A 17,225-nucleotide genomic window follows, 5' to 3' on the forward strand; every position below is an offset into this window, starting at 1 on the left:
CTGTTAAATTTAATGATTTTTCAAATCGAATATATCTGTGACATGTTCGATGTATTTTCTGCCATTAATGCAGATTATTTTGTTAAGCAAATCGTGCTGGACGATTTCCCACTAGTTTATTAACAATATTGACTTCATTTTTATCAAAAAAAAAAAAAAAGAGTAATGCTACACAGACAACTTGTACTATCTAACTTCATCAATATTTATGTTCAAATTCATAACATCCTTGCCATTACAAGTAAGCATAATTCATTAGTTGATATACTTTTTTAGGAAAAATATTTCAATTTTGAGATCAAACTTAAGCAATAGGCTTGCGCCATGAGTAGGTACACTTTACTAGTATGAATGTTATCAGGATAGGATAGAAATTGTTCAAAGACCAAACTGATGTTATTTATATGTAATTGAAGTTAGAACTCTCCAGATGTCCCATTGAACACTTGAATGGTAATGTTGCCCAGCTGAGCGCCTCCTTTGTCACATCTTCACATGTCTGATGCCTCACAGTTCACTTCTTTCACAATTTTTGATGAAGGAAATTGATCACCATGTTTTGTCAGATCCAAACCTGGATCCTTTTCCAATTCTTGATGATTTCAACATGTTCCCCGACCCCTTCTTGGTAGGATGTCTCTAGATATACGTACTCTAATTTTTTTTTGGGTTATCCATCTGAATCAATGTCTCTGAATGGTAAAGGAACTGTCTTGACTGCCCTGAACTTCCCAGCATTGTTCAAATGTTCATTCTCCAATCTGTTCAAAAAAAATGAAAGAAATTATAAAAAATGATTTATTTATTTTCTTTCCAATGGCAGAAGCTAACACAGAGATTAGTGCAATTTACTCTTTGTGTGATACTGGAGGAAATTTTACCTGTAGTAGTTCCAATGCCCGCGTCTGATTACTTCCAGTGAAGCCAGGAGAAAGTCCAGCATTCGTGACTCAAATATTCCAACGTTGTTGAAATGCATCACAGTTTCGACCCAAGCTACTCTTAGTACAAGATTGAAGGCCTGCATTGGGGAGGTAATCTGATCAGAATGGAGAAAAGCAGTTTATTGTCTTCTTTCAGAAAATTTAGAAGAGAGGAGAACGGTTGAAGCTTACAATTGAAATGTAATAGATGCATTTGTTTCTTAAAATCAAATTATCTCTAAGCCATGGGTTTCTTGATTTTGGGTTCAAAAGCCCCCAGTCCTTCACGAAATCCCAGTACAACTGATAAACTGTTGCCACCAGTGAGGTCACCAATGCTATGATCATCCAGAAATCTGAGGGATTCCTAGCATATGTAATTCTTGCCCCTGCTGCCACCATTGCTGAGACATACTTCCCCAGGTTAGCCAGATGGTTTACGTCACATTCATCAAACCATCGCCTTGCACACTAGTTGTTGAACCAAATAAAGTTTTGTCAAGCGGAATGTACAAAGAATCCAGGAAACAGAATGATACAGTGAATAAATGGTACTGCTCATGGTTTAAACAAAAAATCTGTTGTAGTAGTAACTTTGAAATGGAAATTTAACATTATAAGATGTCAATAATGTTTGAATTGTATGTAGCATAATGGTTTAAGTCCGTTCCATTATCATAGTTCTTAAAAATAGATAATGGATTTGAATTTGCTGTTAAATAAATCAAATGTTCTAATACCTGCATGGCACGCCAATAATATGGTGCGAATGAGATAACATAGGCAAGCTCCCTGTACATTTTCCCTGATTTGCAGGTTGCATAACGGTGTGTTTTGAAACTTCCAGCAATGAAGTAGCAGGCTGTTGATTCCATATGCCTGAGCAATGGAATCTATTTGGTGGAACAGACTGCATTAGTCTAATTTAAATATCCCCCCCCAAAAAAAAAAAGAATCTATCATGAAATGTGTTGTAATTACCAATTTTTCTATTCTTGGGCTTGCATTAGTCAACTATTAACAACAAATAGAGTTCAGTCGGATGGTTTACCTGGCTTGTAAGCTGGTCAGCCATGAAGAAATCGACCATTAGAACCTGAACAGGTGAAATTTCAAAGGAAATATTCTTTAGTTGGCTCATTTGACTATTTATAGAGAGTACATCTTTTTCTATAAATGAACGAAGATGAGATTGAAGTACCTTATAAAAGGGAGAGCAGATTATGTTGCGCATCACTTTGAGGAAGTTGTAGCGGGTTGGGCGGTAGAAGATGTTTAATGGACATATGAGCAGGGCTAGAGAAAGCTGAAAATGCAATTCAAATCAGCCTGATATTTCAGTGCATTTAAAGATGAATAACATAAGCACAGAACTATACAGAAGGTAATAAGTTGAACTCCAGCTTTGATGTCAAAATGCAGGGTCTACTTTATGAAGATGGATGTAACTGGACTAAAATAACCATGTTTCATTGGTATACCGACATTTGCTTCTGGATGAATGAGTACAATTTTTGAAGCTATGAGTATGTACATTCTGACCAGAAGCAATAAATTTTTAAATCACAAGGTTGCACAAAACTATAATTGCCAAGCCACTGAACCAGTTAAGAGTGATGGCATAGTTTTTTCAACTTAATTATTATACAGGACTGCACAATCTATTGAAAAGTTTACAAGGGATGGACAAAACAATTGATTCACCATCTTAATTTTGTTATTTATAATTCATATTGGTTTAATGAATCTTATCTGTTATTGTTATGCAGAAAATTTGGCCAAAAAAAAAAAAAAAAAACCTGGTTATGTAGATATGCTATTGTTTATCAGTGGTTTATTTGATTACATATTGCCATATATTTTCTCCTATTATTAACCTTTTTAACTTGTTCCAAATTGGACAATAACTAGTTGAAATAAACGGGAGTTATGTCAGTTGCAAGATTATTGAAAACTAACCAAGAGAAGGACTCCTGGAATGGCATCTACTTGAGTTGGTGGTAAATTGTTTGATAGAAGGATTAAGTGAATGACCAGTGCTGTCACAACTGCAGTCATTAAGGAGGTGCAGATGAGGAAAGCATCTCTGTATTTGAGGGCTGTGTTGGGCTGGAGTTCGAATATGAAGTTGTGGTTGATCCGCGTACTCTTCCAAAGGAACAGATTACAGCCATACATAAACAAGTGCAAGCTTAGCAATGCAAACATGCTGCAAGTGGACACACCTATAAATTCAGCAATATGCTTGTGGGAATAGACTTTAAAGTAAATGGAGAATGAAAGCATGGAAACATTGCATTTACTATCTGACTTTCCATCAGCCTAAAAGTGACTATGGCAACTGATTCCAGTTTAAATTACCTTATGCTATTATATTTTGGTGTCAGAAATGGCTAAAATCCTATGGCAAAAGATGGAAGACCGCAAACAATTAAACAGGAAGAAAATGGGAAAGAGATGGAGAGAGAGGATTGTTCATGTCTTCAACTGAACCAACATTGAAATTAGGTTTTTAGCAGTCAGTGGTATGATTTTGACTTAGATTTTCATTAGACCATGCTACATTAGGAAGCTAGAAGAAACAAAGCTTTTGTTTTAACGAGTTTGATTGTACTCTGGTGTCACAAAATCATTTCCATTGTCCATGCACTAACATGTTAGTTTATCTTCTTCCAATAAAATCCTGAGTCAGTAAGGACGGCAAGTAAGGATGGAGTTTTTGACCCTTTATCGAGGAAAACTGACATTTCATTTGGCAAAATCTTCCACCTAGTAGCATAAGAATTTTCTGCTGCATTGCACAGGAAAGGTACATGAAAACTTTTTTCAAAAGGTAGAGTCAAATTTTTGCCCGGATTATATGTACTGCACAACATTGTATATGAGGCTTTGCAATGTCTTGGTAACTTGGCTATAGGAATCAACGAATGCCTAGCAGTTGTACCATCCTAGAACTAATCTAAGAATTCAAATTAATACAGTCTCCTATAATTGATTAGAAAATTCAGCACACATGATATCTTGTCATTTGATCGGAGACAAAATACAGTTTACTTGAACTGATGGAATACATCACTTTCCCCATAATTCATGGCCAAATTTGCACATTGCCTTAGAGACCATAACAAGTGACGTTTAAATGATGACAATTGCATAACAAACACTGCCTCCTTTGAGAATGCAAATGCACAAAAAGCATGAGAAGGAAGTGCAAGCCACGAAGATAATGTGATAAAGTGTACCTGAAAACAGGGTAAACAGTTTCCATATAATCTTTCTCTGATCTGGGCGAGAACATGCCACTGATATGCGCCAAAATTGCATAAACAGTAAACAATGTTACAAAAGAACCTGTAAAAAGTCCTGCAATGATGACAACGAAAAAGTTTCCATAGTCAGAATGATTCTGAAGATTCATCCATAGAAATCCTGTTCTAATCTGTCATACTCCATTAATTTTTTGTTACTGGTAACTACACACCAAGAAAAAAAAGGGATGCAAAAGACTAATGGGTGTCTGAAAGTGGACAACTTTATGCATTTGTACAAATTCGTGAAACAAGATAAATTGTTCTTCAGTGACCCTTTGCATTAAAAAGTGGAGAAAGGGTAAAAGCCCTTCCTGGTTGCGTATTTTATCAATTGCAATCTCCTATGTATCACATGCATGCTACAGTCAATTGTCTAGTGAATTGTTCCAAACAATCTGTCTTAGAATTTCCAAAGAGTGTTGCTTTTATGTAATGTAAAGAGACAGATGGGGAGAAAGAGTACCAACAAAAAAGGTGACCATGTGAGAATCTTTGTTCTGTTGTGGTCTTAGGAATTTCATTGCCTTTTTCCTGTCATTGTTGGCGAAGTGCTGTGTGAACAAGGACTCCACCTCGTCCATTAGCCTAACAACCTTTGTCACAACAAATAAAAAAGTATTTGTAACGTCATCAGAAAGCTAAGAACCACTAACCGTTTCGTGATGCGGATGCAATTCCAAAATCTTATTCTACAATTAAAAAATTGTATAAGATATGATTTGGGGAAAAAAATCCCTTATATAACTAATTAACCCCAAAAAAATTTGTTTCTGAATAACCCTATGGAGCATTGAGTAACTAGGGTGTACCAATGTCATGAGCTGATATTGATAATTTTATTTTTGACTGTAATTTGTTCACTTTAAATTTCATCAATTAGAAAAATGGTTCTGTATTATGTAATGTAAGCCTTCAGAACATTTGCGTTATGATCCAATGAATTACCTTGTCTGAGCTAATGAAATGGGATTCCTTCACCATTTTCAGGTAACTTGCTGATGCCTGTTGGTTCGATACCTGTTCATATGGAAAATAGCTAAGGATTACAAATTACTCAAGTACCGCATGAGAATCAAACGCAAAATTCAGCACTTCAGAGTCGAAATATGAAGTCTTCAAATTGTTTAATTATGTCGTGTAAAAGTCTTCAATGATCCATTTTGGTCTATGTCACCTCCTTTCTGGCAACAAAGACGTGCCCACGTCTTGGTGAAGGCATAATACTGTCAATTATTTGGTGTTAAGTGTGATAGCTAGCTACCTAATTGTTTGGAGACTGTCACAATATCCCAAACCTGATTTGGATCGTGATTTTTTTTGGTCAAAATTTATTTTCTTACATTATCAATACATTTTCCAATCACTTTTTTATCTCATATATATCACATCAAAAAAATGTTATAATATCATTTTTTTTAAAAAAAAAATCCCAAATAATTTGCTATTTAAACACGCTCATTGATAAAAGCATTCATCTTCATGAACTGTTGATACACTATGAAGTAATCCTGATAGCTCAATTACTTTGGTTAACTGATAAGAATGACTAGTTCCTACCATTTCCATACAAACCCAAAAAAATAAAGGTGATGAAATGAAAACTTACCTTATCGAATTTCTTAAGTATCTTGATAAAAGCCATCATATTCAAGGAGCTGCCAAAAGTAGTGAAATCATTAGTATATGCTTGCATGTACTCAACAAGTGAAAAGAAACTTGACGAGTTTAAAAGCCAGAGGCAATTTAGTTAGCAATACGTTTAAGTAACTTCCACAGGCTTTTGATTGCCAACTCTACGATTGTCTTTTCCTTTTTCATCTTTTTCTTATGCTTTTCTTCTTATACTACTTCTTTTTTCTTTGCAAGAACAGGCAATCTTTCTATCTATTCAAGTTTCATTCTGCTGTCAGAAATGGTCACTCAACTTTGGGTGTCACTACCAAAACATAAAAGAAAGCTTTTGCATGGCTAAGTAATTCAGCAATGAAACTAAATCGATAAGTCCATGCATCTCGATGAATTTAGCCGATTAAACGTAGAAAGATCCAGTATGAAACCTGTATCTTTTGAGTAATCCCAGGCCCCTATAGAGCTCCACAAATGCCCCTCTAATCATCTTTTCAGCACATTGAATCTTCTTTCTATTGATACAATCTCCTGGACTTTCTTTCTTAGGATTGTTCACCAAATCCTCCCAAAGCATCGATGTAACAGCAGCAATGGTACGTGTAGGGGTAGTAGCAGGAATATTAATCCTCATGGTCATCTTAGGCTTGCCCATTTTTGTCTTTGATCTCGTTGCTGAGTTGATGAAATTTATGCCATTTTTTTCTAAAGCAGCAATAACATCATCTGTTTGGGAAGTTTCTGTGGGGGTATCACTAAACTCACTTTGAGTCTCTGCAAGACAAGACATGAAAATAGATTTAAGAGACATATTTAAAAGTTGCGAAGCGATAATATATTTGTCTTTTAAAAACATGTAGAAAAAAAATCTAGTTCAACTATGCAAATTGGTGGCGTATTAATAAACAGCTGATTGATGCTACTTAGCCTTCTCATCAGAACCTCATCAATTATACACTAGATTTAGAACACTATGTTGTGGAACTAAGTTAATTTTAGGAAATTAATATTATTTGAAATATAAATGTCAATTCAGAAATAGATACTCATGTACGTTTTACAAAGAAAAAACTTACATGTAAGTGCTACGTGTAATTTTTTTAAATATTAAATTCGATTAGTTGTCATATATCTAATAATGATAGTGTATATATTATTTGTTTAATATAAGATTTATTAAAAAAGAAAAAAAAGAATTTGCAAAACTTTGTTAACTAGGTAACTTCACCTTAGTATGTAAAAGATGAAATTAATGATTGTTGATTAACTAAATGACAAGGTAAAAACATCTAATGGCATAAATTTGCCTTTGCCTATTATCACCTATATACAGCAATATCCCGAAACCTTTTGGAGTACACGGGGCACGAGGTTCAGGATCATATGCTGATTGCCCTCACATGTACATGTTTGCCAGCAATTACATTTAAGCATTAAAATACTTAAATCAAGAATATATATATATATAGAAGAAATAGTTACCAACAAGCCAAGTTAGCGTAAAAAATGCTCAGTTCCATATCAGGTTAGGACACCGCTAGAAGCAAATCTTAGAGGAGATATAACCTTGACATCATGTTCCTTTTGCTTTTTCTTTTTTGGTTTATGTTGTCAAAAGTAAGATTTTTATACAATTGTAGCCTGACCCAATTGGCATGTCAATCTGATCTTTTAGTTGAATGAACACGGAACAACTGAATTATAGTGAAGCAAGAAATTGAGTGGCTTTGCCCTATCTGACTATCTTTGCTTTCTATCGTTTCGGAAAAAAAAAAAAAAAACTGTCTTTGCTTTGTCCAGTCGAATTGACAACCACCAAGTCCATTTCCCATGAGCTAGAAGAACTATACGTTGGAGGGGGATTCTTTAAATTCAACCGTGAAAGAGGTCTTCCGGGACATTAATTATGTCCCCCTTAATTTTTTTTTTTTGACTGATCTCTCAATTTTCAGGGCTGTAATTTGAAGTTCAATGACTTGGGTTTGAGCTTCATGAGTCGTACGTGGATTCCACTGGGCGGTGGGAGTGGATGAATGGTGTGCAAGAAACACAATTTACAGGTGTTTTGTACGTGGACCACAAGTTGGAAATGGAGGAACTATTGCTTTAAGATTTGATGCAAAAATCTTTTATGGTGCTAAACAAAGTGGTCTTTCGAAACACTACTTGACATGGGCATGTCAAATTTAGTCCTTAAGATTTAAATTAACTTAATTGATAGGAATATTAATCAGTCACTGTCATAAATTAGAATCATCATTTAATAAAAGAAACTCTTAAAAGAACAATCACGGATTTTTTTTCACTGCTTAACTTTTCAAAACTTACCTTAGATCGGTTGTATGATTATGAGAATTTTGAGACTTATGTACTTTGGACTTGTATTTTAATAAATTGTGCTTATTCAGTCAAAAGAAATCTAGGGAACCCGCGGGAGAAAGGAATGAATAACCCTAGTGTTTGAAAATTATCATTACTTTACATACTTTCTCAAGTTATAAGACAATCATAATTAGTCATTTCTTCATACATTTTTCAAGAAAATCTACAAACAACTTGAAGATTTTGAAAGAACAAAATATGATTGTCTAAAGGCAAAAAAGAGAAAGGCACATAAAAAAAAAAATGAAGTCAAGTTAGTTACCTAGCTTGAAGTATTTTGATTTCCAACATATTTTACCAGACAAGTTTCACTTTTGCCCAAAATCCAAAAGCAATCGACCGACTAATTCACTTGTTTTTTATTCGTTTATATATATAATTTTCAAGGTACCACACTAGAATTAGCCCGGAAAGTTATTTTTTCAAATAAATAAAATTTATGATGTATTTGGCAACTTGATAGGTCTTTCCCCAAGAGTTTATGACCACCTAAATTTTCTGAAATTAATGAGGCTGCCGTCATATTGCAGGAAATCAAATCAACATCAAGTTGTACTTTTCTACTCAGGTGATTTACCACATAGGTCAACGCATAAGAGGCACACATTTCAGCCATGGCCCATGAATATATAGTGAGGGGTGGTTGAGCTTCTCAAACAATTGTTCCACACAATACACAATTGTTGGAAAGAATCCATGGTTCATATGACCATTTCATTCTTTTTTTTTTATGAAAATTGATAAGCATATTAATGTCTATGTAATTGTTGAGTTACTGTTTAAATTCTTTGGTGCAATCAAATGTGGTAAATCAACAAGCACTAGAGATTAAATTATGAGTTGAATAAAAAAAAACACTAGAGATTAAAGCATTGAACAGCAATATACCCCAAAAAAAAAAACACACACAAGAGAAAAGGCATAGAACTCACCAGAGAAGTCTGAGTTTCTGGTTGAGGATGAATAAGACCTCGAGAGAAATCCACTACTGGATCTCGAAGACAATTTCCTGCGTCGGTCAGACAGGACTGGTTTGAGGTCCACCAATAGCTGAAGCTGTTTATTCAGAAGCTCTCCTCTTTCAAGAAACTCGGTTTCTCTAGCCTCATAAAATTTGTTCACCTTTTCAAGCTCTTCGTCCAATCTTTCGAAGAACAACTGAATCTGTCCATGCATGGCCATAATAAATTCTTGACATGGGATGGTGCTAAAATTCTTAATCCACATGAAGTATAAAACGTAAGACAACTAAATTCAAGGTAGTTGATATGTGCATGTATGTTTTGTTTGTCACCTCATCTTCTTCTGAGAATAGTTGAAGCAGCTCCTTTTCATATCCTTCCTCTTCTACACCTTCTTCACCTTGACTGATCTTCCTTTTCACCTGCAATAAAACGAAAAAGAAAAATTTGCGTAAACGTCAATTAGTTCCTCTTTTTTGTGTCCTTTCCGTCGACATCTTTTTCGGGTTGTTACAACTGTTTCTTTTCTTCACGGATATGTCATGACACAAACGTCTCGCTGCTATTGTATCCACCTTTCAAATCGTGGAAATGCATCTTTTTCAACTTCAAAACACCAGAATATGACTTCAATGGCCAGTTTTCGGTTTTCGGGAGAACTAAAGTTGATCAAAAGAAATGAATATTCCAAACGAAACGGCAGAACTTGGAGACCCACAAAGTTGAAGAATATTTTATGAAACTGTGAAAAAGATAGCGAAAAAGGAGGATCATGGGATACTAGTAGTGGAGCAGAAAGCAACGGAGCACTCCTGAAAATATTTTACAGTTGAGATTGGACTTCTACCCTGACAATGATATCCTTTTTTCATTTTTTTTCGGCGCTATGGCCACTACCAGAAGCAAAGATGAACTTGAAAGAGCATCATTGCATTTGGATGGACATCTATGAAACTTATGTTTTTCTTGCCACCTTTAACTTGTGTGATAAATAAACAGCAGCAAGAATTGCCACTTTTGCATAGATAGTCAAGACGGCAAGCTAAAAGATTAGCCTCATAAAACAAAATCTTTAATGGATATTAACTTTTCCACCACGCATTCAAAGTTAAATCATGGTCATTCTTACCTGGAAAAGGTCTGGATCACCCCTAGCATTATGAACTGTTTGAGAGATTTTGTTTGCGAAGATGCAGATGGGGTTGAAAATGGAGCGACCAATACCACAAGTTTTGTCTTGAACAAGATGTGATTTTCTTGACAGTTTAACGTTCTTGACATGTTTCTTTAAAATCCAATAATTGACAAAAGCATCCTTCCACTCTGGGATGAGCTCAGCTTCGAGCTCTTTCGAGAACTTCACCATTGTACATGGAAAGGAAGACAGGATAATCTAAATGGGAAAAGTGGTGAAGAAGGAGACGAGAAGAAATGGAGAAGAAGAGTAGCAGACTTAAGAGCTATGAGGGTGCTTAGAAAGGTGACATATATAGAGGGAAATAGCTTTGAGGAAAGACAAAGCAATAAAAAGTAGGGTAAAATACGCTTTACACCCCATGGTTTAGCATTTTTTCACATAATTCTTTTGTAGTTTGAAAAACTATATATAACTTCTTTATAGTTTGGACCAAAATATCAAAGTGACGAAATTTGTATTTCAATCAATTAAAATGTCAAAAGTACATATCTATAAAATTGAAAATTATTAATTAACTACAGGGTTTATTTATATATTTTAAAAACTATAAGGGAGTTATGTGATAAACCACTAAACTAGAAGGAGATTACGTATTAAAATATAAAACCATAAGGCATTAAAGTGTCTTATATATTACGTTTCTATATTTTGGTTATTTCAGTTCATTTTAGTTTTTAAACAAAGATATTCTTAACATTTTTTTGAATTCCCTTACAAAGGATTCTTTCCGTCACTTTGATACCTTAATTTAAACTATGCGGGGATTATATATAACTTTTGAAACTATAAAAGATTATATGAAAAATTGCTAAACTATAAGAGGGTAAAGTGCATTTCACCCTAAAATGTAAAATCTTTGATGCGGCTAAGTTTTCACTGCTTTCAGACGAACTGCGTCTAATCCCAAAAAAAAAAAAAAAGGCACATTTAGTAAAAACCAAAAAAAGAGGCATATTTATCACGTACTTTCTATAGTCCGATCCATCTTCCACTACCCACCCGAACTTGGGAAATTCCAAATTTATGCTGACTTTACATCCACCAATCTATTTGTAGCTATATAGTACAATCTTTATTTTAAATATACGATTAAATTAAAGTTTGCTGCAAAAACATGAGTTCGGTATAATTAGGCATATAAGTATGAATATGTACGAATTTGAAATCCTGAGTTCAAATCCTTCTTTCCCCTTCTTACTTCTTAAATTCCATTAAAAAAAATAAAAATGTACAAATACATTTAAAAGTTATAATGAAACCAAAAGAAAGGTACTTTTATTACAATTTTCAAAACTTATACTACTTTAATACAACATTTAACTATTATCTTTTTGTAGAGACATTACTTATAGGAAGATTATATGATTATATCATCTTATTTTTCTCATATGCATAAATCTATAGAAATTATTACATATATTGATGCTATTTGGTATATAACTCAGAAGATATGTAATTATCCTCAGAAAAAATATCTTATTATTTTGATTAATGTTCCTGTAACGGTTGCCCAAATTCTCTATTTTCATTTTGTCTTTTCCATCAAAATTTTGAAATGAAGGACTAGATTTTTTTTTTTATTGGAACTTTGGAAAACACTTTAGTGTGTAGAGCCTAAACTTTGGGTGTCAAAATTGTAACACTCCCATAATTTTAGACCGTGCTTTTTTTTTCTTCATTCTAGGAGCCACAATATAAAAAATCAATACTTAATCATAATATGAGAGAAAAAAAAAAGAGAGAGAAGTGCACCTGAGAGAGAGAGAGAGAGAGAGAGAGAGAGAGAGATAATCATCTTCTAATCTATAACATGGGCTAAAGCAGAGAAAAACTACAAACAGTCCTAATGGGAAATTTAACAGAAAGGAGAAGAAAATTGTAAACTACAACTCATTTTGAGGATTCTTAATAAAGATCTAATCAGGAAATAAACATTAATTTCAAAAGCTCAGCTGAATAATTAAGGTCCTATTTGAATTGTCATTTTCTGAATTATCTGTAGAAAAGTATACTGTAACTATTTGATATTCTTATACTATATAAGAATGAGTTGTGGTTAAGGGAGTTTGAATTTCAACCGCATGGATAGGGATTTTTTGGAAATGTGAAATATTGTGTACTTTTGTTTTTAAAACTTTTAGTACAATGAGGGTAGCATGTATTTAAATATATTTAGCGAAAGCCCTCATTTTTACACATTTAAAACTTTGATTTATGGGATAATTTCAGAAACCTCCCCTGAGGTTTGTCATAATATCACTCAATTCCCCTCAAAATTTTAAAATCTGACTTACCTCCCTTGTCAACTTGACAAGACTAAATATTCCTATCAAAGGTCACAAATTAACAACATTACCCTTGCTTTTAATAACTATTTAACCAAAAAACCAAAACAAAATAAAATTTTAAAAGTAAAATATGTAAATTAAAAAAATAAATTGCTAGCTAATAATAGTCCATATTTCTTTACATTGAAGTCATGGTTGAATAGCAAAGGATATGAATAAATTAAATCTAATCAAGATCAATCACTTAGGAGGATTTTAGAGAGTAATTAACACCTTAAACAATTTTGTGCACAATTACAATTAAGGAAGCCAAGATATTTTTTGGGGAAATATGTTTTAATTCATGGTATTGTTTAAGTCGTATTGAAAACTAAAATAATCTATTCATATGTGTGAATTTTTCAAGATGTAAATTTTGCTTTTGTTCCAATACAACTAAAATAAATAATTTAAGTCAAGAAATTTAACCTTATTATATTTTTTATTGTTGTTCTAATTTCATAAGTAGGATAATATAAGAGTAGTATTGGAACAAAAGTTTTATCTTTCTTGTATTTCCTCCAAAAGGGTTAAAATATTACAAGAAATGTTAATTCAAGGGAGGTAAGTGAGATTTTAAAAACCTCAGGGGAGTTGAATGATATTATAAGAAACCTCAGGAGAGGTTTCTGAAATTATCCCTTGATTTATGGAGACATCTGGATATTTCTGGAATATGGAATTATTTTGCAACCGTTTTTGCATTGAGTACAACTCATATAAGCTTATGTATTCGTATAATTACTGAAATAATTTTATAGACACATTTAATTGAAATGTGGCTTTTGTTGTACAATTAACACAAAGACGTATTAACACGTTGCTATAACTAGCCATTGGAGAATATTCCTTTGTCTGAAACAACTTATGTCTGCTCTTGGGTGATTTTCAACTGACATCTGTAGAGATCTTTTGGGAATGTTAAAATTGTAAAAGTATTGATAAAGTAAAGTGTATAAGTATGTGTTGCAATTAGAATATACTATTATTAGTTTTGTTATATTTGATGATTACTTCTTTATAAAATGTACTATTATTCGTTCGATGAAAAATTCTCTTTAACCACAGACACCAAACACCCGCGCGATACGCGGACACTCCCCCTAGTATGTGAAATAAAAAGCTGATTATAAAATATGATTATGAAAACCATAAAATGTTTCCTTGAAAAACTTCAATCCAAGGAAAACCTGACTTTCTACGCATTTTACCTTTTGGTATGGGTTAACGTTGTACTTTTGGATGATGCCTACTATTTAGTATTGGCTTTGGAGGAAAATGTCCTTTACTGCAAGTAATTGGGATCTATATCAAGAAGTGATACCATACTAATTTAGAGGTTTGTCCATGCACCAATACTTGCATAGACTTGGTGTACCAGTTTACTAGTAGATTATAATTATGTGACATAAGTAATAGTCACATAAAATTTCTAATATTATTATACATTATTCACAGCCCACATTTATTACATTATTATACATTATTGACTATTGAATCTACTGTATATATAGTCTATAAATGGGGCTGAAGACATACTCTACGTAAATATTTTCTTGGTCGACAGAAGAAAATTATGGATGCAATAGCCTAAGCAAATAAAATTGTGAGAACATTTCCAGTTCCAAAATTCAACATTAACCCTAGTTGAAGTATCGAGAGAAATCGCTTTCTTTATGTTAATATGGGTGCCGTCACTTGTTCCAAAAAGCATTAATTTCACTATTAATTTCATAATCTGGTACATCAATTACAACCTCTTATTTGTTTCTTTTAACGTGAGAGGAAGGCAATACGACGTTAATTAATAATTGTGTGCTTTATCTTTCCAATGTGATCAGTTAATTTATATCGTATGTTCCTTTTTTTTTTTCTGCTATGTGAAGTTATTAGTTGTCAAGAAGGCAATACGACGTTAATTAATAATTGTCTGCTCTATCTTTCCAATGCAAGTTAATTTACATACTGAGGGTGCTCACCTCGGCAGTACCTTGTTGCCGAGGTGACCTCGTTTCGTCTCTACACGAACACAGTCATTCCCCGATCCGGACCCTGAGCTCGGCTCGGTCCATGGTCTCCTACTTGGATGACCTCTGCACCCCTGGCTGTCACCTCGACTAGACGCTGATGATGTCAACACCCCTGACAACACCCAGGACCAGTGCTTTATCTGAAAAGCACTGGGTGACCTTAATGACTACTGCGCAGGACCCCCGTCATCCAGCCCAGGCGGCTACAGTGTCAGAGTCAGGCCTCCTGGCAGGGAACAGAGCCGTAATGTCGGGACGTGGGTCCCACCAGCATGAACCCTCCGCCCTGACCTCCACTCCCACTCTATAAATACCCCTCCTGTACATTTCGCAAGTAAGCATACTATTCATTTGACAATACTACTGCTTTTCTCTCGTTCTCATACTAACTTGATCGTCGGAGTGATCCCAGGGGAGAAGCCCCGCCATTCACTTCGGACACGAGAATACACATCACTTCATCTCAGAGGAGCCTGATTTTGGTCAGTTCAACTACCCATCAAAAATCACCTCTTCAATTGGCGCCGTCTGTGGGAACGAGATTACTGCTAAAATGAGATCCACGCGCTCCAGAAGTGGAAGAGTCACCTCAACCGGGGCTGGGCAAACATCAGGAGCCCAGCAAGATCGTATTTCTGAAGAACAAGGGTCCCCAAGGACCCAGCCCAACAACGAAGACGCCATCGCCAAGATGGCCGAATTCGTGGCTGATAACCCAAACATTTTCGAAGAACTGGGGAGGTACTTCAAGAGGCAGGGGAAAGAAAAAGCTGAATCCTCCAAGAGGAGACCGACGAAGTCCCCTGAAGTGCCTTCCGGCGAAGACTCCGATGAGGGGCACCACTCTCGGAGCACTTCCAGACGCGCCCCTTCCAAGGCGACGTCTAAGATCGCTTCCATTTTCCGGGCGTTTTCCCGGGGCCTACTGGGAAAACGAGCTGAGGACCCACCTCGGCGTCCCGGAGGCTTAGCAGCCGAATATCTGAGGGCACCGCCCTTCACGAATGACATCAATGGGGAGATGGTCCCCCCAAACTTTAAACTTCCCGCCCTGCGTTCCTACGATGGCCGAGGTGACCCCGAGAATCACCTCCGCGCCTTCCTCTCCGCTTTTCGGCTCTATTGCGTCCCCGACGCAGTAATTTGCCGAGCTTTCCCCATTTTCCTGCAGGGCACGGCCCGAAAGTGGTTCTGGGGTTTAGAACCGAGGAGCATTTCCTCACTCGATGAGTTGATTGATCGGTTCATTCACCGCTTTGTATCATCTCGTCCGATTACGAAGACTTCAGCCTACCTCTTGAACCTGCAGCAAGCCCCCGGCGAGTCACTGCGCTCCTACGTGCAGAGGTTCAATGAGGAGAACGTGCAGATACCTGTTCAGCATGAGCAGGTAACCATAGCTGCCTTCACCAATGGGCTGATCGCGGGAATCTTCAATACTGAGATACACCGGGATTACCCCCACACACTTCGGGAACTCTGGGATCGAGTAGATCAGGGAATCCGAAGTGAAGATCTAAACCGCATGAAGCGAGAGGCTCAAGCGGCTCGTACCGGGCAAGATTCCCGGAGGAAAAAAGACGCCGGCCGAGTCGAACAAGGCCCCAGTGGCTCGTCGACTCAGTTCCGAGGCCGCCGAAGTGTCTTCGACCGGATCGTAAAAGGAAGGTCGTCCACCTCGGACGCCGAGATGACACCCCTCAATTCCAGCCGGACCCATGTCCTGGCTGTGATGAGGCAGAATCACCTCGACCGAAACCCTCCTGAAATTCCGGGAAGGAGAGATAAGAGGAACTCAAACCTCTATTGTGCCTACCACCGGGATGTTGGGCACGGGACTGAAGACTGCAACGATCTGAAGTGAGAGATCGAGAATTTGATCCGGCAAGGGTACCTGAAGCAATTCGTCCGCAAGGATGGAGGCTTCAACCGAAGCGTCTCCCACCGGGAGAACTGGGGCCCCCGCCGAGATGACAGGCGGGACACGAGCATGCACTGCCAAGGTCCCGAGGATCGTAGGGAGGACAAGCAGCCTCCACGTGACGGATCACCGGGCTACGGCCCCAACATCGCCGTGGTGATCAACACGATCGCGGGAGGACCAACGGGAGGAGACAGCCAGAACTCCCGGAAGCGGACCTACCGCCAGGCCGGGATGGAGGTGGCCGAGCCGAGCTCTCGGTTGTCCGAGGTCATCACCTATGGTCCCACTGACCCCGTCCCCGCCGCTTCCAGCAACCATGAGGCCCTCGTGATTGAGATCCTCACCAACAACTACATAGTCAAAAAGGTCTATGTTGACCCCGGAAGCTCGGCAGACGTCTTGTACTACCGAACTTTTGAGAGTTTGAAACTGACCAGGGAGCAACTCACTCCTGTCAGAACTCCCCTCGTTGGATTCGGGGGACACGTCGTCCACCCTGAGGGCATGGTGACCCTGATGGTAACAATCGGGCGACATCCACG

The 17,225-nt window shown here is 36.6% G+C and overlaps 2 protein-coding genes across 2 annotated transcripts; one reads left to right on the forward strand and one right to left on the reverse strand.

The window, feature by feature from the left end:
* Positions 1–276: 276 nt before the first annotated feature.
* On the reverse strand, positions 277–10,570 carry LOC113766913 (phosphate transporter PHO1). The gene is made up of 15 exons (XM_027311073.1): positions 10,334–10,570; positions 9,537–9,626; positions 9,175–9,406; positions 6,292–6,634; positions 5,841–5,889; positions 5,180–5,251; positions 4,698–4,827; positions 4,166–4,286; positions 2,883–3,132; positions 2,125–2,229; positions 1,975–2,019; positions 1,664–1,816; positions 1,116–1,394; positions 882–1,021; positions 277–761 (listed from the first exon to the last, which is right to left on the reverse strand). Exons 1-15 carry the CDS (start codon positions 10,568–10,570, stop codon positions 671–673), a joined length of 2,337 nt encoding a protein of 778 aa, XP_027166874.1. The 3' UTR covers positions 277–670.
* A 4,880-nt stretch (positions 10,571–15,450) lies between these two features.
* LOC113765833 lies at positions 15,451–16,623 on the forward strand. Its single transcript, XM_027310080.1, has one exon. It carries the CDS (start codon positions 15,451–15,453, stop codon positions 16,621–16,623), a length of 1,173 nt encoding a protein of 390 aa, XP_027165881.1.
* Positions 16,624–17,225: the final 602 nt, after the last annotated feature.

Source organism: Coffea eugenioides, chromosome 3 (assembly GCF_003713205.1).
Source record: "Coffea eugenioides isolate CCC68of chromosome 3, Ceug_1.0, whole genome shotgun sequence".
Lineage (NCBI taxonomy): Eukaryota > Viridiplantae > Streptophyta > Magnoliopsida > Gentianales > Rubiaceae > Coffea > Coffea eugenioides.